The sequence below is a fragment of the Drosophila takahashii genome, chromosome 2R, assembly GCF_030179915.1.
Source record: "Drosophila takahashii strain IR98-3 E-12201 chromosome 2R, DtakHiC1v2, whole genome shotgun sequence".
Lineage (NCBI taxonomy): Eukaryota > Metazoa > Arthropoda > Insecta > Diptera > Drosophilidae > Drosophila > Drosophila takahashii.
This window is the reverse complement of record NC_091679.1, coordinates 42,906,696-42,927,268: the sequence shown is the minus strand read 5'-3', so window position 1 is coordinate 42,927,268 and position 20,573 is coordinate 42,906,696. Positions and strand designations below refer to the sequence as shown.

The 20,573-nt window shown below is 40.8% G+C and overlaps 5 protein-coding genes across 5 annotated transcripts; 4 read left to right on the top strand and 1 right to left on the bottom strand.

Moving 5' to 3' along the window:
- Positions 1-12,401: 12,401 nt before the first annotated feature.
- Positions 12,402-13,248, bottom strand: LOC108054461 (leukocyte receptor cluster member 8 homolog). The gene has a single exon (XM_017137433.3). The coding sequence runs from the start codon at positions 13,227-13,229 to the stop codon at positions 12,498-12,500; it is 732 nt and encodes a 243-aa protein (XP_016992922.2). The 5' UTR covers positions 13,230-13,248; the 3' UTR covers positions 12,402-12,497.
- Positions 13,249-14,264: 1,016 nt separating this feature from the next.
- LOC108054462 (uncharacterized) lies at positions 14,265-14,926 on the top strand. Its single transcript, XM_017137435.3, has 2 exons — positions 14,265-14,846; positions 14,903-14,926. The coding sequence occupies exons 1-2, from the start codon at positions 14,283-14,285 to the stop codon at positions 14,924-14,926; spliced, it is 588 nt and encodes a 195-aa protein (XP_016992924.2). The 5' UTR covers positions 14,265-14,282.
- Positions 14,927-16,980: 2,054 nt separating this feature from the next.
- Positions 16,981-17,798, top strand: LOC108054450 (uncharacterized). The gene has a single exon (XM_017137422.2). The coding sequence runs from the start codon at positions 17,001-17,003 to the stop codon at positions 17,796-17,798; it is 798 nt and encodes a 265-aa protein (XP_016992911.2). The 5' UTR covers positions 16,981-17,000.
- Positions 17,799-18,237: 439 nt separating this feature from the next.
- Positions 18,238-18,855, top strand: LOC108054469 (uncharacterized). The gene has a single exon (XM_017137443.2). The coding sequence runs from the start codon at positions 18,238-18,240 to the stop codon at positions 18,853-18,855; it is 618 nt and encodes a 205-aa protein (XP_016992932.2).
- A 354-nt stretch (positions 18,856-19,209) lies between these two features.
- Positions 19,210-20,216, top strand: LOC108054467 (uncharacterized). Its single transcript, XM_017137440.3, has one exon. It carries the CDS (start codon positions 19,239-19,241, stop codon positions 20,211-20,213), a length of 975 nt encoding a protein of 324 aa, XP_016992929.2. The 5' UTR covers positions 19,210-19,238; the 3' UTR covers positions 20,214-20,216.
- The last annotated feature ends 357 nt before the right edge of the window (positions 20,217-20,573 follow it).

The window sequence follows — 20,573 nt, the reverse complement described above, 5'->3', positions numbered from 1 at the left end:
GCGTCTCGTGAGCAAACAGGCCACAGAGATTGAGCGTCTCTAATGACACGGCCACGCCCACGCGCAATAACTGGGGGGCGGTTGAGTATCTCTGTGTGGGTGTCTGAGTATCTGTGTGTGTCTGGCCCTGGCTTTTGTTATTGCCTCGGTGTGTTAACAGTTTTACAAGCATGTCGCAAACAGCTTCTTACAAGCGAGTCAAGTGGAGTTGTAAACTTGGGGCTCTGTCTTGATTTCCCTTCGAGGGTGTATGTACCTACATTAAGTGGGAAAGGGCTTCAAATTTTAGAAAGGGGGTAATATTTATTATTTCAGTTGGCTAAAGATTTGTATACAAGGGGTATACAAACAAAGGGAGGGAACTAAAATTTTAAATTTTTAAAACAATGGGGCTTTTTTTAATGTGGGCCAGTAAAATAATTGGAATATTTCAAAAAAAAAGGGTTTTGGATGTAAATATATATACGAAACTTTTTATCAACTCATTTAATATAAAACCAAATTTAAAATAATAATTTCTTAAAATGTTTTCTTTTATATTTTATCAAAAGCATTAAAAAATTGGAAGCTTTTAATTTTTTTTGTGTTGTATAAATTTAATAAAACTTTATCCTTTACATTTAGTTAATTTTTTTAATAAAATATTTTTTAGCCAAAAAATTCAGTTTTAAAAGGTTTAAACAGACCCCTTAAAATGCCCCTCTACGTACGCCACTGGCCTGAACATATGTATACTCCCCTGTCCACAATACTTTGCTTTTGGGGTGTTAAATTTACAATGTAATTACAGCAGAAAAGCTGCACATGCATAAATGATTTCGCATACGAGCTGCAAACGATGTTGTCAATTAAAGCAAACTGGGATCAATGCATAGTTTATATATGGGTTGTATAGTGCTTCCTCGATGGGAGTTATGTGCTAAACGGGCGTGTACAAGGGGTTCCCTTTAGCGAGTTCCCACTGTTGTTGTTTTCCCCTTAACAGGCCCCTTTGTTTGCGAGGGGGGCATTAAAGCAAATGCGAAACAATTGCCACATCGACACTCGATGGGGCTCATTTGCGGTCTTCCTGCACTTTCCTTCGCTTTCGTTCCATTTATTGCCATCAATTATTTATACATACAATTATTCTTCTACCTTCGCTGGCAGGAGAGCTCGTTGTCCTGTTGCCTGCTGCCAATGATCCTTAATCGGGGCTGAAGAGAGAGCAGAGTGCAATTGCCGGCTGTTTGTGTGCCTTTTTTGCCCCTCTTTTGGCCTGTTGGCCAATTAAATGCGACTGGATGGCTGGAAGCCAAGTGCTGCTGCACCTTACGGCTCCCCCATAAATCAAACTTGATTAATTGGGGTCAAAAGAACACTGGGTTCGTGTATTCGCGACCTCTGCTCTAATTGCTGCTCACACATTACGTATACGCAGTGTTGCCTTTGTCTTCAGAAATACCATTTCCTTCTCGATCTTTGTGCCCTTGGCCATTCAATTTTAATCAGCTGCAAAATCAGCTTTAATGTATCAACATGTGTGTATTTTTCCGCACTTTTGTCGCCTCAAGAGAGTCAAAAACCCACACACACACACTCAACATTCGCACACGCAATCTGAAAATTTTCGCCTTTTCGAAGGTTGTTTTTCTCGCTGGCGGTTGCCACGTGTTTTCCCCACTTGTTTTTATGGCTTTTCCCAGCGTTCTTTTTGTTTCTTTGCATGGGGTATTTTTAGACACTGAAGGTATATGGTTTTTGTACTCGTTTTATGATCCTTAGCGGAGATTTTCAGGACCCACACGGGATTATTTTTTTGTTTTGTTATAAATATCTGACGTCTAGTCGCGAAAATTCTATTGTAAAATAATCTGAAAGACAAAGAGGGTCTGATTTTTAATTTTGGTTAATATATAAACCCCTTTAGCCGTAGTGAAAAATATTCTTAAAGTTAGTCTTAGAGTTGTGACTAAGAGAATTCAAAGATTTGAAAAATGTAACAACTTGAACATCAATGTTAAATAGAATTATTCATTTTAATTGAAAATACATATTTAAAACTTAAATAAATATTTAATTGTTAATTCAGTTTATTTATTTGAATTAAAAATAAAATACAAAATGTTTTCTTTAACTAAAATCAATCTCTGTAAACAGTATTTTGGAAGTCGTATTGAAAAATACGACCATTTCCTTTTCTTTTCATTTCTGTATTTATGCGACTTCTTTTTGGCCTCTTTGTTGCATTTGCCTTAATTGGAAATGAACTTAATTTTGTCGGTTCATTTAAATTTTCAACTTTGATGACGAGCCCACATGTGTGGGGCATTAGTCTGTGGGCCCGAGAAGTCAGGACCTCTGTCGATGCGTGGATAGAGTGGAAAATGGAGATGAAGAAAACCCTGTGGGCCCGACCCACTCAGCTTCTTCCTGCTAAATTAATAGAAACAATTTTTGGCCAACAAATTCCCGTGATTGTTTTTAGCTTTTCCGGCCGTAGAATGTAGAAACAGCTGGCGGAACCAACAAGAAGAAAAATAGGATTTTCAACTTTCCCTGTGATTCATAAACCAATATAGCAGAGGAATCTACGACTTTTTGTTTTGCTCTCCTTGCATTTCATTTTGCGATCTGGCATCTAATGATATGGAAATAATTATTGATTGCGATTGTGCTGTGCGTATATATATTGGATATGTATAATGTATTATATTCTCCATTGGAGCTTAATAGATGTTGGCGCCTTCGTGCGTACATTTCAGTTATCCTTAAACTTTTCCTCTCCCTCTCACATATGTGGGCTTGTGTGTTTGTGGGTGGTAAAAAGCAAAGTCCTGAAAACGGAAAACAAGGCAAAAGCTGTTCGTTCGGATGAATATATATGGCAAGCCATTTGCAAATAAATTGAATGCTCAATTTCAATAATTTTGCATACTTTCTGGCGCAGACAAAGTTGTTTCTAATCCATTTCGACGGGCGAAAGAGTGGGGATTTTGCTTATTACACACACATCTAGTTGGGTGTGAAAATCCCCCTCATATGTATGAGTTGTGAGTGGGTGGTGTTGTCTAAAAATATTCCAGCACGCACATCTGTAAAATGCGCAAAATCATGATTAAAAAACTTTTCCTGCCTCGAAGCAATTAAAGTTTGTTCTTCGAGCCATCAAACTGATTGCATAACTATTTTTCCCCGGCTCTAAGGTCACCGTCTAGACGGGATTTCACTGCGCATTCAGTTGTTTCTGCTATTTCTATTCATTTAACGGTATTGACAACTGGCTTTCCTTTCTGCCGACCTTGGCTTGAGATTTCCCACGCCATCCCTCGAGAAAACAAACCAATTGAGGCACTCACACACCCACCATCGCATTTGGTATACATAAAGGGGTGAAAAATGGGGGCCAGTTTGCTGTGCACAATTTCCAGTGAATCGTAACGAAATCAACTGAACGAACGAATGAATGGGAGACCCGGCTCTCTGAATGCAGGCTCAAATATATACTGCACATGATTGTAATATTGTAAATTTTATTCGTTATTTTATTTACATAAATTTCCCCCGGGAAATTGCACAAACACACGGACTGCATGAATATCCTTGCACACAATGCAGATTCGGTTTCGAGGAAGGCAGGCCTATGAACTGCCCGTCGCTCTGGAGGAACATGTCCTTCATCAATAACCATATAGCCTGAAATATATGAGGGGGGCTCAAGGACGAGACCAAATTGCCATGGCTCTTGTGGCCATCAGAATTCTAGTTAAAACCATTTGAGCACAGGAAAAATTACATTACAAGAATCAGCAGAGCAGAGTTGCTTCACAAATAAAATCGTATATTTCAAACCAATTAACATATTTTTATTTTTACATAACAAATTTTAAAAAATGTATGGGTACTAAATCACTTTAAATAAAATTATTTTTTTAGAAATAGCTGGCATTTTAAAATCACATTAAAATTATAAATATGGTGTCTAAAAGTATGCAACAATATATTTGTAACCCTAAAGTGATATAAATTATTTTAAAAGTGCGACTATCCTTTGTTCACTGCAGACTTTTAGACACTTATTTTTTAATTTAACATAGATTTTTAAAGCCTAGCTATTTCTGTGGCACTCAGCAATCAAAATTCTATTATAATTGTCATTAATTTCCAATTAACAATCAAATTGTTTTCTCTGTAAATTTCAGCTATTTTCCCTTGAATTTATGGGAATTTCTTGGGGCAGCCACAACTAGGCCAGAACTTTTAATTTGTAGAGTAACCAGACTTTAGATAAGTGTCTCGAGCTCCCATCTTTCCCTTTGGTCTGTCAGCAAAATGCTCATACGATTTTCTCGTTTGAATGTTGTTTTTTTTGGCAAATAATTGCCGGGGCACATGAGATGTTTGTTATTTACAGTATCTGTGTATTTAAAGTATCTGTGTGTGCGAGCCAAGCCGAATTTACCTCTGGGAAAACCGAAAATATATTTGGCTCTCTGTTTTTCCAACTTGCCCTCCATAACTAAATGCCGGCCAAGCAGCGCAGATGCAATTAGGGTTAGTTTTCCAGTGACGAAGCTGAAGAATGAAAAGCTCAATGGGTGGTTGGATGGCTGGATGGGGTGGTGGAAATTCCGCAGGAGAAGCGGCTTCCGTTTTTGTGCCCGCACGCTTGGAGTGGCAACAAGTGCCACTTGCACTTTGACTGACGCGCCAGCTTCTTGGCCGGTTTGAGCTTGGGTTTGGGCCCGGTCTCCTTCTAAAAAGTGCGCAAAATTAAGTGGCTGGCTGCTGTCTAAAAGGTGCTTCACCCACTCGAGTGCGAGTGCGCGGAGTGAGGAGCTAGAGGAACTGCGCTCATATTTAGCGGCTTTAGACATTTGCAGACTCTGAAAGGCAAACGAGCCAAGCTGTTTTCCCACCTCGATGGCCCTCAGCTCGACTGAAGCTGCAGTCTTTGGACGGTGGTCGGAAAATGGCATAACGTTTTAGGTTGACAAGGGTTCAGCACTATGCGTTAAGGCTTGAAAGAAAAAGTTGCTGAGCAACGGAAAATGTATTTAAATAAATCTGAGGTATGTAGGGATTTTATATCGCGAGTAAGATAAAATTAAATATTTTTTATAATATTTATTTAAAATTTACAATATTTACAATTTGAGTTGGGATGTAAATGATTCCTGTAAATTATTATTTACACATATATATTTAATTTTGAATAGGAAGTCCAGTGCAAGTATTTTTTTCAATAAGTTTAAATATGTTTTTCGTAATAAACTGTTCGTGACGTTATGGTTTAGAAATATAGACTTTTTTTAAGCTTGTTATAATATTTATTTTGATTTTTTTACCTGGGCCCATAGTGCAATGTAGGTGCTTTTTGGGATGAGGGATGAGCGATCCTGTTTGGCTAGGAAATTGAATTTCGGGGCAGCGTTTTCCGTCCACCGGGGTCGCCAGTTGCCAGGTGATTAATTGTGTGCAGGGGACAGCTGCTGCAGCATTCGGTGGGTTTTGGGGACGTGGGGAAATCCCCATCCCCGAAGGCGGATGCCCGGGGAATAGCTGACAAGCACGTGCCTCGCTCTGAAAAATCATTTTTCCCGTATTTTTCAGCAGATTTATATGTTTCCCCCAACTCCCCGGCAATTACAACCAAAACGGGCAAACAAGGTGTGCAGTACATAGAACTATAAAATCTACAATGGGCCATCAAATTGTCTAAAAATAAATCTAAATTTTGCATCGCCCCGATCAATATAAATTCTTATTTGTTTTATCAATAAATGGGCTGTCAGAAATAGTTTAAGCAGCACAATCAACATGCCGTTCAGGGTGCGATTTCTAACCACGAAGGCTGATCTCTCTATAGTTCTTATTGGAGAATATAAACAGGTTCCTAATGAATTAAGATAAACTATCAAATAAACCGCTCATAAACTTCATTTGAAAACAAATTTTGTGTTGTAATCTTTTTGAATATTACATTTCCTTCTTGGATCAGTGGAAAGAAAAAACCTAACCTAAGAAAGACTTATGTTTTACTTAGTATCGCTATATCTCCGCTGAAGGCACCATTGAGTCTTTCCATTACACAATATACCCTGCTTTTAGCGTAGGGCATCGCAATTATAAAAACATTTTTAAATAAATGGTTGGTTTGCTCGTTCGCTGCTGTTTTCTGTTTTCTGACTGCCTGCGCTTGTTTTGCGGCAACACAATGGCCATGGTTCCTGCCGCCTCCTGATGTCACATCCTCCATCCCGGTTGCTGTTGTTGTGGCACCTGTGTCCAGGTGTGCAGCACGCTTTCAGCCTGATGTCGATTTTTGTATTCCGCTTTTTTCTCCCGTTTTTTGTATCATTCGTTTAAGGTGGCAAAGCCAACCGAAAATGTTCAGCTGCCTGATTTATAGTCAATTTGTCTTAAATTATGCATGTGGCAGGTAGCTGAGGGGGTGGGGGGAGAGGGGCCCCAGATAATGGTGAAGAGCACTAGGATCTTGGCATTCTCCGGGGCATTTATCATATTTTATCACTGCCTAAATGCGTGCCATAAATAATTCGTTCAGTTCTTTTCCCCAACAGATTTAATAGACTGAAGAGCAGCAGAGTTACCTACCTGTAACGCGGACTGCCGCATAAATTTAAGCCAAAGCTCGCTAATAATTTGTCAAATGGGTGGAGAGGGGGTGGTCAGGACTTGGGAATTTATAGAGAAGCTTATACCTCCCCCCGTGATCTTACCCGTTAGTGGTAGAGTAAAGGGGTATATTGGGTATTGGTATGCGTAAAATGTGTCTGCTGCTCACACAAAAATTTGTCAAATCGAACCATTCATTAAAAAGTTATGAACAATTAACTAGGATGCGAGCATGCAAGCAGTCGCTTTGCTGCTTGCCATTTCCCACCTCCCTTCCACTTCCTTTAGCTGAGTAACGGGTATCTGTAAGTCGAACTACTCGACTGAAGCGTTCACCCTTGTTTGGTGCCATTTTGTTGGGCGGTCTTTGAACTCCACACCCCTTTCGAAACCGACCGATTATCCCGATTCCGATTCCGCAATCGGTAATCGGGTACAGTGTGCGGCAGCCGTTCGCTCAATTAAACTGCAATTGCAACACGCTATAACCATTCGAAGTGGGCCAAAAAAGGGGGCGGAGTCAAACGGGTGGGGGGCCTATGTGACCGTTAATTGGTTGCGGGTACTTTCGTTAAGCGTCCTTACCTCAGAATTCTGCCGGTGGCACTGCAACAATTTATTCATTTGGGGAATAGCCGCCATGCAGTCGTCGTAGTTCCGCCGACCGCTAATTACAATCTCATTGCCGAAGAGCAGAAACTAATTAGCTTGTTTATCGAGTTCTCGTGGCAGCCATCGAAGTTACTCAATATTAATTTTCAGGCTTATCCCATTGCCTTTCCATCTATCTCTTCCCTCTGATTGCCAATTATTGAATTGTTTTCCTGGCTGGAAATTCTAGCCTCATTTACCGCACATGCTGACCATTCAGCGGAGGCCCTCAAGTGTGCCATGAAATAATTAAAACTTTGGGGCCGTCGAAAAATAAAAGGAAGCAGCAAAGCGGGAAAGATATGAAAAATTGGTACAAGCTGACTCGCAGTTGATGAGTCCACACAAATTGAATAATGAACATAAAATAAAGAAAAATGTTGAGTACTTTTGAAGAGTAGTACACCCAAAAAAAACTCGATATGAATCGTAGGTCAATTTGACCTTTTTTAAGATCATTTTTAACTTGATATGGGGCCAGGTAAATGTGATATGGTCGACCAAAACTTATACTAGTGCGAGCGAGAAAACATGCTTTCGAAGTACGTCAGTTCGAATTTCGAATACGACTTTCTCGCTTCCACTCAAGTCATTTTGCTCGCCATATTGATTCTTGCGCTCTTTTTCGAAGTTAGAGAATCTTCGAGAGAGAGAATTCGGCAAAATGATATTATTTAATGTAAATTTTATGAATATTTCAGGTAAATACGATATGAGTAGGAATAACCAGAAAATTACCTGGACTTATCGATTTTACGGCGACGTGCTTTTTTTTGTGTGTAGAAGAGAGAAATAATGTAGGATTTTTAAAAATTATTTGGAAACAGTTTTACAATAAAAATGTATTTCTTCATAAATTGTTATATTTATTGACATTTCAATTGTAATTTTTGTTCTAGCCTCGAATTTTTTTGATATTTCTACATTGTAAATTGCTTTTATTGCAGTGCGAAACATTTATGGATATTAATTTGTAATTTTTCTATTCAATATGATTGCTTTATATAAGTTAACTAATTGTCAAACAAGTGTAGAGCCTCCAAATTAAGATCCATTCCTGGCCAACTCAATAAATACCCCCTGTTGTCCACTTGATGGCGAAATTTCCCCTTAAATTTAAGCGTAACCCAAAAACCGTCACCACAAACACTTACACACTCGCTTCGGTTTGGTTTGGTTTCGGTCGGTTTGGTAATGGCCGCAGCAGGTTCGGGCTATAATGGGGCGGAAAAGGTGGGGAAATGGACGAGATGGAGGTGGAGGTATGCCCTTGCACATTCCTTCGGTTATGGTCTTCTACGCGCTGTTTTTGTTTTTCAGCTTTCCACTTTTCCTTCGACCAGCCATTTTACCAATGTGCTGAAAATCAAGCGGTCGAGTCGTAAACATTTTTTTAATTCATTCTCATCCGACACTTGGCGAGAAACCAAGAATGTTGGCCACCAACCACACAGAAACATACACCTACAATTTAGAGGGGGAAAGCCATTAAACAGCTGCAGGAGCACCATTTACACTCGGCAAATAATATATATAATTTATATTTAGATTTATTTGCAAATAAATTGGATTGTTTAAGTTATTTCTGACTTCAATAAATATTTTTAATTATTCAAATTCGTTTTTTTAATATCACTTAATTTAGTATTTTTTTCAGTGCATAAAAGGAGCAGCCGATGGAGCTGGAGCTAAGCAGCTGTAGTCTGGTCGGCTGGCGTGTTGAGTGTTTGCGTTTTTCAAATTGTGTGAATTTATTTTTTTCCTGCCTTTGTTTTTATGGCGCCTGAAATTATGCTTATTTCGCCATTTCTGCTTGGCTCTTAAAGAAATTAAAAAAAAGAAGCAGCAGCGGCAGCTCGAAAGCGCCCCTAGTGAAAGTGAAAGTGAAGAAGAAGAAAACCACGAGGTACCAAGGACCTTGAGTGTTTCATTGTGTATGTGTGCTCCTTTCGCTTTGGCGCCTTTGCCGTACTTTTGTTTTTGTTTTCGATGCCACGAGCCCTAAGCGAAAACAAAACCCTAAGCAAGTCGCTTGTCTACGCTTAAGAGAAGAAAAAAAAACAAAATAAAGGCAAAGGATCCATCTCATCTCCCCAGCGAATAGGAATTAGATGCCCTTTAAATTTTGGCCTCAATTGGCTGGATATTCAACTGATATTTAATTCAGTATTTATCCTAGATGCTTTGATTTCTCTGGCCACATTTTGATTACTTCGACATCAACTGGCAGGGCTGTATATATTTTTTGCCACTTTTTATGTTTGTGTTTGACAGCCTCGCCCGACACTTCGACAGACAGTCGGACATCCAGACAATCAGACATTCAGGCAAGAACTGAGGCCATTTTCAAATTGACAAGAACAGGAAGAACAGGGAGGGAATTCGATGGGAATATCAAAAACTCATTACAATCACTTCTGACGTAAATGTGGCCACCAAAAATAGACCTAATGGCCCACAAGGAGATGGCCGAACCTATATTAAATGGGGGCAAAACGATGCCGTCGACTGGCTTTAATTAAGGTTCACCTATTCACCCACTTCCACTTCTTCGACAAGTCCTAATTAAAACTTCAATTGCTTTTGAAATCAGAAACGCAAAAAAAATACGTATATTTTCACAAAAACTCATCAAGATTTTCCATCAATCTTAATGTATTTAATATGCCCGGCATATATCTATGGAACATTTATTGTATATATGCACACATAAATTGTTTTTCTCTGTCTCATTTGTCTAGGCAATTTGTGTCTATAAAGCGCACAATAAAAATCGACATTAAAAGGCTGCCATTCAAATAAATATGGCCTTGTGCTAAACGAATCGTTAACAAAAACTGGAAGCAAAAAATGGGAAAAAAGCGAGGGGCGGGAGAACAAAATGAAAAGCGAAACACTTTTTCAAAATAATTTCACACAATTAAAGTGAAAAGCCATACGCAGACGTCTAGTGTCGGGCACAATGGCCAAGAAGCAGAGACGAGGGTTGGCTGAAGAAGGGTCGCTCGATTTATTTGTTGAGTGCAAATTATATTTGAAATACAAACACACTCTCCGTACAGCAATGTGTAGAATGTTCTGAACAAATTGGTGCAACACAAAACGTTGGCACAAACGAATCAAGCGGAATTTGTTTCATTTCACTGGAACTCTTAATTTGTTTTATTTTCTATACCCCCTACTCGAAGAGTTAATGGGTATATTCTTTGGAAAGTATGTAACATATAGAAGGATAAATGGCTCAAATCGTTCTATCCATTCAAAAGTTATGAAGGCCGTCCCTGCAAGCAGTGCAAGCAGTTTCACTTCCTTTAGCTGATTAATGGGCATCTGATAGTCGTTGTCTCTCGATTTTTTTATTATCCCCCTTGGCCAGCTCTTCCTAACCATCCAATTTAAGTACATTTTTCGTGGGCTTCCAGGAAGATCAAATTTTTAATAACTGTCTCTAAGAGCATAAAAGCCCAAAAGTTGTCCTAACAATGCGAAACGCCATAAAAAAGCTGGCTAAGTAAGTTCCACTGATATGGCCAACTTCATTTGTATTTCCGCCGCTCCAAGTACTTCCGTCGGTTGCCAGGCTCAAAAGGCCGAGTTGGCCAAGAGCTTGGCTCGCAACCCCCTAAATATATTTACATTTGAACGGAGCACATAGACGGCTAGTTTATGGGCAGCTGGCTAAGCCTGCCTGGCTTATTTATGGGTTGTGCGGCACTACGTGTTTTATAGTATTTTATTTGTCCCTGCATATTTCATAAATTACGTGGTAATCTGCGTGTAATTGCCCTCCCTCCCCCATTGCGTAATTACGCCCATTGTTTAAACAATCAGGTTCGGTAGCCAGGCAGGCACTTCATAACTCTTCTTCGATTGGATGGATCGCCCTGAGGCATCGCAAACACTCATAATAATAGCCCCCTGGATCAGAACTCTGCTCTTCTGGCTCACATACATATTTCAGGGAAACAAATTGCGCTGTTGACCTTCGTTTGGTTGGCAAAACTTCTGCCTTTGACTCAATTGAATCTCACAAGCGGGGGCCACAGGGGCACAGACAACCGCTTCAGCATATTTATAGGCATTATTTCTGTACTCAAGGATTTCCAGTCAACGGTTTTGGCTCGTTAGTGAACCGACTTCGTCGTGGAGGCTCTGTTGTCCGCAGATTTATGCCGCTGCCAAAACTTTTTTAACAACATCCGAAATTTACGATTTTCGGAACACGCAGGAGGAAATGGTTAACTAGTCTGGAGGCCCTCTTCTCTTGTATCTTCTATCTGCTGTTGTTTGTTGTCCTGCCTCGGGGATCTGTTTTGATTTAGTAATGGCCGACGGACATTTAATTAGTGTCGCCAGAAAGTCTGCGCCCAAGATCCCGATAAATAAGCCGACTATTGGCTGACAGACATCAACTATTGTTCGAACTTTATCTCCATAATGAGCTCGACCACCTTTAACTGGCAGTGAAGTCATCAACCGGTCTGCTTATTCACATCTCACTTTGTTCGGCGGGCTACCAAGCGAAATTTGAATATGTAAAGTGCGCGCAGGGGGAATTTGAAATGTTGGGAGCAGGCCAAACAAAAGGTTACATTCGGTTACCTTTATGATGCCTCTGATGCTGACAATCATGTTAATGAGGCTGTCGCTGTCAATTAGAAACAAATCTCCACGGCACCTGTGGCGACACAAGATGCTAAATCCATATTTATTGAGATCTTTAATCAATTCCAATAAATCGGATGTGGTAACGTTCTAAATGTATGGTTCTTAAAGTTGATAGGTGTATTTAAGGTGTAAGTATTTTGTTTCTGTTACATTTTTAAAATATTCTCTGTAAATGTTTAGTTTTTATTGATTTTTCGTCAGAATATTGTCTGCAAACTATATATATTTAGGAAAAAAGAGAACCACACTATAGTTTGTGATAGAAACTTAAATAAAGTTGAAAAAAATAATTACACTACTTAGTTGTGAAATATTTACGAGTCAAAATATTTTATTTTAACTACTTAGTGGTGAAATAATAATGGGTCCCAAAGCCCTAATGATCTTTATCTTTTAGAAGGTGATTTATTTAAAGTATTTAATTTACACAAATATTTCCTATTGCTAGAGAAAAACAAGGAAGGTATGCTTCAATTTTTTATTCGGTAAATAAATTAATGTTTAAATAAATAAATATTGAGCTGATTTTAAAGGTGATTGAAGGATTGAAGAGCTACCGCTTAGATGCAGATGAGTCCAATGAACTTCTTGCAGAGCTTGATGTTTGTGGTGGTATCGGTTTCGGAGGACTCTCCAGAGTCGTTTGGCGATGGCTTCGGTGGTGGTGGTGGTGGTGGTGGCGGAGGTGGGTAGTACGGGTAGTGAGGATAGTAGGGTGGTGGTGGAGGATAGTGCGGGTGATCGGGCTTCGGCTTCTTGGTGGTGGTCGTTGTGGTTGTGGTCGTCGTGTGGTGATGATGTCCGCCGTGTCCGCCATCGTGTCCACCGTGTCCGCCATCATGTCCGCCGTGTCCGCCATCATGTCCGCCGTGTCCACCATGACCGCCGTGTCCAGGGTATCCGGGATGGTAGGGTGGATACGGGTAGGAAGGCGGTGGTGGAGGTGGATAGTAGCCGGGGTAGGGATACGATGGATAGGGGTACTGTGGGTAGTAGTACGAGGGGTACTTGGGCGGCTGTGGGTAGTGCGGCTTCTTGTTGGACTTGGGCTTCTTGGTAGTCGTAGTGGTGGATGGGAAGGTGACCACGATGTTGCCGGCGCTGCCTTCGCTGCCGAAGAGCTTGCGCCACGACGACGGATCCGCCTCGGCGTCGTTCTCCTCCAGGCTGTTCAGTTCCTGGCTGTTCTCCACCTCCGATTGTTCCAGCACAGGATTCTCCTCCAGGGGAAGGGCCGTGGCCAGGGCTCCGAAGAGCGCCAGGCACAGGCAGAGTACCAGTTTGGTGCTCATGGTGTGAAAGGTGTTTGCTTTCGACTGATTGACAGATGGCATCAGCTGCGCTTTTATACTAGTCCGAAATGCTATGACACCCTCTTAACTTATTGCCAATAAAACATTAACCCAGTTTGCAAACAGTTTGTGAAAAGATCTGCTGAAGAAAATGTCCCATCTTTGCAAAAAGATGTCTAGTCACCGCTGCTTCGGCCAAGTTAGCATGTAAATTAGTTTGGCCATTAAAATCAGCTCAGAACACGCCCAACAAGTTGCTATGTGGCTTTTATTTGTTTAGATCGGCGTTATGGATTAACTCGCTAGCATAACGGTTCAAGCATTTTATTGCTAGAAACCCCAGCTGGCTTCTATTTAAATATGCGGAGCTCCAAAGTGATTAAATCTCGTTTATTACTTTGTGGCAGATGTCGGTTGGAATCTACTTCAGATGTGCCGATGGAGTCCCAGGGAACTTTGCGAATTTGTAGAATCTTGGTAGCAAATTTTATTGGGAAATTATAGTTATGAAAACATTAAAATTAGCAACTGTTCGACTGAAAACATAAAAGAAATACAGAATAATGAAAAAATAAATAGGAATGATAATTAAATTTAGCATTTGTTAGATCGAACTCTTAAACTTAAGTTGTATAGATGGAACATATTTTGACACCATAAGCAAGAATAAGTGAAATAATGATAGAACTTCTAATTTTTAAAGTGTTTATTATTAAACTCTGAAAGTAAAATTCAATAAAATAAAATAACAAAATATAATAATAAAAAACAAAAGTAGACTAACAAAATATTGTTGGATCCCGCCTAGAACTATTTAAAATTTTGCCTATTCAGAATATATGTCTTCCAGATACCAGATCACACTAGAATATATCATTGATATCAACCAAATGGAGTTCAATTTATAAGCGTTCGATCCCAGAAATTGATCCATTAATAACAATTTAGATAAGTGTTGGTCTTTGGATTATAAAAGGTGGATCCCCATCAGTCCCTGGGTTAGTATCTGAATTAGAACTCAGGAACTAAGAAGGCTTAACTAAATTCTACGCCATGTTAGTCGCTTTGATTGGCTTTAGCCTGCTGCTCCAAGTGAACTCGATTGCAGGACAGGGTTATCAAGTTTATGGATCTGGCGATGTACAGGTTATCTATCCATCCTCGTCGCAAGTTCAGGTGATAGGAGGAGGTGGATTAAGACCTTTCTTCCGCCGCGGATTGGGGAATATTATAAGGAACCTCACGATCAGTGCAAATGCCACCAGCCAAAATGATCAAGTGATCAGTTTGTTGGGCAGCGGAAATATATCGCTCTCAGGTAACCAGAATTCCGGGAATGGTCCTCTACGGAATCTTCTGAGAACTCTGTTTGGCCGTCAGCCCAATGTGCAATATGTGAACCTGAATGGCCGGGGCTTCAACGATCGTCTCCAGACCCCAAAGTACTGGAGTGGCATCCCGTCCTATGCCAGTCCAGTGCTTTTGCCCCGCTCAAGGGTTAAGGTTATGCGACAGGGTAACCCACGTCGGATTTTGGTGCGGAATCTTCAGACCAGTCAATCCCAGATGACCAATGTGGTAACCTACAGGATTCCCGTTCTGGAAAACGATTGGCAGGTGAGCGGCTCATAGAGGTCAGCAATCAATCTCAAACTTACTATTTATCTTTTCAGTACGATACGACATATGTGGAATAAAAGGCTGACCTAACAACTGACAAGAAATAAAACCCTGCAGGAAACGGAATCAGTTTTGGACTATTAAAATACTAGTTGGGTCAAGAAGGTTAACTAGTTCAAGTTATGTCCATTTCCTTGTAACGAAGTGGTCCATTTTTCATATGCTTGTCGTCGGAAACAACTAGTCCATTTGCTACTAGTTTTGCACTAGTGACTGTTAACCAATTTATGATTACAGTTGTTAAACTACACTAAAAAAAATATTTTCACGAAAAAATTAAAAATAATCTATAAACCATCAAGTGATTGGATTTCACCAGGACTTCACGATGCCTAACTTGACGCTCTCCTAATTTAGTATCCAATTAATAGGCGCGGTCCTTAGAGAATTTCTGATAATTATTATGTAATCAAATACAGTAAATGATAATTAAATGGAATTAAAACAAACTTACTTTTTTTGAGGCAAGTCGCCCTCTCTAGGACTTGAACCCCGGACCTTTGGATTTGTAGACACACTAACTGATTGAGCCATACACGCATCACATTTTGTAATGCCCTAACAAGGTTTATGAATTTTAGTGTGACATAATTCATAAACATTGATTTTTCACATATATATTGCGTCGGACAGATTAAACAAATTTTAAAATAAAACTGAAGCATCACCTACCAAACAAAAAACAAAAAAAAATGTACAGAGACTAGGGATTGAACCGAGGACCTCGAGTGTTTGATTTGTTTAGTGCTAAATTTCCCAAGACATTTACACTCTAGGCTATATTTTTGGATCATATGTGTTTCATTTGCAACTAGTTAAATTCCAGTTGCCTTTTAACTAGACCCTAACATGTATTTGCTCTACCAGTTAAATATTTTAAAAGTTTTTTTTGTCAGAAAGGTACCAGTCCGAGACAAGTTTATTTTTTACTAGTTTTGTATTAATCATTTTTTCGACTAGCACAAATTTTCTAGACCCTGTGTAGTCCAAATGCATTCAGACAAATTCCGGTTGCTTTATTTTAGTTTTATTACTAGTTGTTTTTCAGACTAGTTCGCATTTTTCCTGCAGGGAATTAACATTTGGAAAAAAATATGGTTTTTCTTCATTTAAATTTAGCAGGAAAATAAACTCAGTTGATGCCTGTCAAATATTATAAATATTTGCACTTTTAAGTTAATACTATTCATTTTAAACTGGCAATCTATCTGCTAATTTGTATTTTGTGTCAAAGTACAAAGTTTCAGGTTGACAACCTTATCTTTAAAAACCACAAAGTCATGCTTATTTGCAAGATTTTTATTTAATACAAAGAGAGAAACAGACTAGTTTGATCAAAACACAAAACTAATTGACCGATTACACTGCGGGAAAAAAACAATATAAGAAACAAATTAAAATATAAATTTTTGCACTGCTTTTTGATTTTTTCGGCCTTTACTTAGGGCTAGTACTCAACCCAACAAAAAATCGTCCAAAACAAAAACTTCATATGAAACAAAATTTTTTGACGTTGTTTTTCATATGAAGTTTTTTGTTTTGGACGACTTTTTGTTGGGTTGAGTACTAAGCCTTAAGGTGAATACCGGACTACAGAGAACATATGTTTTTGAATTTTCAATTTAAGCCAAGGTAACCGAAGTTCAAGAATAAGTATCCTCGATAGACCGCGATTGCTTAACATTTTACATACTCTTACTTGCTCTTGAATTTTTCACGTTAATTCTAGATAATTTACCAATGACTGACTTTTGTCCATTTTGTTAATTTTAAATCATTTTTTCTGTGTGCCCAAAATATTTCTGTTATATCGATTCCTTCTCTTGGTTGGAAACCTTTGATCTCAGATGCTGACATGTAGAGTCCAACTCTCGCGCTTTGGCGGCTCATTATATTATTAAGTTATGCTATCCATTAGGCAAACTAATAAAAATTTAAATCGTTGGATAGGCTGAAGTCTGTGTTCTAGACTAAATGTATCAAAGTTCGGTTAATTTTTCTACCCCTTTCAACCAGTATAAAACTGTGGGACCCTAAAGATTGTCACATCAGTTCTGTGAAAGTCAGAGAGTCGTGTAATCCTTCTTCGCGATGCTGATTAAAGTATTAGGTCTCCTTTTACTGCTAACAGGTCAGTCCTTAGGGAACCTGAGCCACCTGGGCCTTCAAAACCTGGGCCTTCAAAACCTGGGCCTACACATCTCTGGAGGCGGTCATAACTCTCGTCCTGGCCACTCGCACAGCCACAACAATAACAACGCTCAATGGGAATACAACGCCTATCTGAACGAGTACTACGGCAACCACTGGCAGCAGTTCTATCAAGCTCAGTATAATCAGTTGTATGGGTACTACAGTCCATATGGACCCTACGGCTACTACGGACCCGGACCCGGACCCTATGATCCCTACGGACACCATGGCCATCACGGTCATGAGCCACCACCACCGGCAACAACCACAACCACGCCAGCTCCAGACACTACAACGTCAACAGAAAAAACCTCAACAGCGATTCCAACAAGTACGGGAACTCCTACGACTTCCACTGCACTTCCCACCTCAACGGGAGACCCGACAACCTCAACGGCCGTAGCTACTCAACCAACAACCACGGTCTCCCCAACTACATCCACTGCAGTTCCCACATCAACAGGTCCCGATACCACCTCTACAGCCTTGGCCTCATCCAATGCAGTTGCGCGATACCGGGTTCACACCACCCCTTTGCCATATCCCTACGTGCCCAGTGCCCAGATCAGTCCCTACGATCTGCACCACCTCCAGCCTCAGCATATCTATGTCCACGATCCGTCATTGGATTCATCAGCACAGCTCCCACCCGTCTTGATACCCTATGATCAAGTTCACTTCGTTGCGAAGAAATAATATTATTTTCTTAAACTATTTAATGTGGCTCATTAAAACCTATCAACATGTTTAAACATTTTTCAAGTCGGATCATTTATTAAAATGTTATGAGCAAATGTTGGAATAACCGCGTGCAAGCAGTGCAAGCAGTATTTTTAACATTTCAAGTGCAAAGAAATCAAAAAACCACTCGATGGCGAAAGGGGCCCGCTGCCAAGTAAGTTATCTTCGCTGCTGATTCAGATCCAAAAAGAAAAAAGCAGACTGTAAACGAATTAAAAAGGTAAACAAAAGCAAGACAAGAAAGAAACCCGAGAGAGACGCGATCGATTTCTCCGATCGCCAACTTATTAATGAACCCAAATTAGCATTTACATATCATAGGGTGCAGACATTTGCTAAATATGCAAGTCGAATGCCCAGACAGTCTTCAGTTCAAAGTGGTCCGCGTTTCGATATGAAACTAATCGGATTTCTACTGTGTTTAGTGGCGGTGAGCAGTGCAGGTGCCCCGAGTGCAGATCAGGAGAAAATTCGCACAGCTCTACCGTGGCTGTATCTTCTGGCATATCCGGGAGTTGGGCCACTAGCTCCCATCGTGAGACCGCAGGATGAGATATTTACCACCGCAAACAGTGCGATTATGAAGCAGCCCCAGTCCGATGAGGGGGTTAGCTCTCAGCAATCCAGTAATTTGGTACGCGAGCAGTTCCTTCAGGGAATTCTACAGGGTTTACAGCAGCCAGGTGTTCCAGGTGCTGCGCCCACAATTTCACCCGCTTTGCTGGCTGACTTCATAGCTCAGGCCACTACCACCACCCAAAAACCGCCTGTGGAGAAAGATATCAACGCACCCGACAACGACGAGGACTACGACTATATAGACTTTAAGAATGGATCTCGCATCAAATACGATTTGGATGATGTGGAGCAGCCGGTGAACAAAATTCTACAGCAAACCACAAGACGCCCGGCTGTCAACCGACCCCACAGCGCCCCCAGTGTTCTCTACTATAGACCCCCATATAGATACGTTTATTATAGGCCTGTATATAGGCCTTCTTCGTATTATTAAGAGATAAGAGATCAATAAAGATACATAATTCATAAGGAGAGATGATTACTAAATTGGCTAATTCTTGTAATAGAGGCCCGTTAAGTAGACTTTGCTTATTATGACGGGCCATTAGTCCACTAAGTTATGCGAAATAAGCTTTCAGTTCACTTTTGAGATTTCACTGGGCAAAACAATAAAAATTCAAATTATCGATTCGGATCTTCTCCAAGCCCAATTCTAATTCTGCGATCTGAGGCCCGCGTTCCAGTCCGGTCTTTTGTAGGTCTCCGACACAAATAATCCAATTTATGACACCCCAGCGACTGTATAAAACTGTTGGCATCGTGGAGCCGCCACATTAGTTCTGAACTAACCGGAGCAACGTAGAATCTCTCTTCAAAATGCTGTTTAAATCCCTGGGATTTCTGCTCCTGCTGACTAACCAGGCCTGGTGTCAGTCCTTTAGTTTTCCCGTCTACACCGTGGGAAGTATTGTCTCTGCTCTAGCTGGAGGAGGTGGAGGAGGAGGTGGTGGAGGAGGTGGAGGCGGAGGAGGAGGAGGTGGTGGCGGTGGAGGAGGCAACAATAACAACAATGCTCAAGCGGAATACGAAGCGAGCCTGTATCAGTATTACAACGAGTTGCAGCAATACTACCAGGCTCAGGCGGCCTACGATGCGTACATGTACAGTCTCTATGGTCCCAATGGATTCTTTGCCAACGCTGCTACGTCCACTACAGCAGCTCCCATCACTTCTACGACCGCTGCTAGCCAAACCTCAACTGCAGTTGCCCCAACCGCGGGACCCGTAACCACCTCAACGGCCGTGGCCTCCGACACCACTACCACCGCAAGCACAACCACTGCATCCCCAGCCACCTCCACTGCAGTTGCCACAACAGCTGGATCCGGAACCACCTCAACTGCCGTGACCTCCGACACCACCACAACCACTAGCACCACAACCACTGCATCCCCTGCCACCTCAACTGCAGTTGCCACAACAGCTGGATCCGGAGCCACTTCAACTGCCGTGGCCTCCGACACCACCACTACCTCAAGCACCACCACCACCACTACCACAACAACCACGGCTGCTCCAGCCACCTCCACTGCTGTGGCACCTGCCGACACGGACACCACTTCGACGGCGGTGGCCAATGCCCGGATTCAAACCACTCCCCTGCCCCACCACTATGTGCCCAGCTCACTGATCAGTCCCTACGAACTGCACCGCATCGGCTCCAACCCGATCTACGTCCGTACCTCCGCCGATGCCTCATCTTCAGCTCAGGCCTCTCCTGTATACATTCCCTATAACAACATTTACCGCAGGGCACAGGTAGCTCCTTACTTCGCCTACGGCAAGAAATAGAAGAACATTTTGGTTTCTTCACACATACGAAACTTAATTTATTCAATAAAATCAAACCAAAAACTTATGGGCTTTCTTTTGTCAGATAATTGATTCTAAATCTTGCAAATTAAATGCTCAGAAGCTCTAGCCACATCCCAAACACGTGCTGAATGAGAGGCTAAGAACTAATTAGCATTAGCTGCACCGAAGAAGTCTAGAAGTGTTCTCTTACAAAATCTATAAATATTTTAAATTTATGAAGTTAGATCTATTCAACCTTTTGTTTGTCTATATTGTCTATCATTTTCATTTTACGACTTCAGTGGTCTGTATAAAACTCCAGGTGTTTAGCCGCTATCCCATCAGTTCTAGGCTAAC

Coding starts and splice junctions, on each gene's coding strand:
- LOC108054461 (XM_017137433.3), bottom strand. CDS start 13,229: ATGAGCACCAAACTGGTACTCTGCCTGTGCCTGGCGCTCTTCGGAGCC.
- LOC108054462 (XM_017137435.3), top strand. CDS start 14,283: ATGTTAGTCGCTTTGATTGGCTTTAGCCTGCTGCTCCAAGTGAACTCG. Junction 14,847..14,902: donor TTCTGGAAAACGATTGGCAG/GTGAGCGGCTCA, acceptor TTATCTTTTCAG/TACGATACGACATATGTGGA.
- LOC108054450 (XM_017137422.2), top strand. CDS start 17,001: ATGCTGATTAAAGTATTAGGTCTCCTTTTACTGCTAACAGGTCAGTCC.
- LOC108054469 (XM_017137443.2), top strand. CDS start 18,238: ATGAAACTAATCGGATTTCTACTGTGTTTAGTGGCGGTGAGCAGTGCA.
- LOC108054467 (XM_017137440.3), top strand. CDS start 19,239: ATGCTGTTTAAATCCCTGGGATTTCTGCTCCTGCTGACTAACCAGGCC.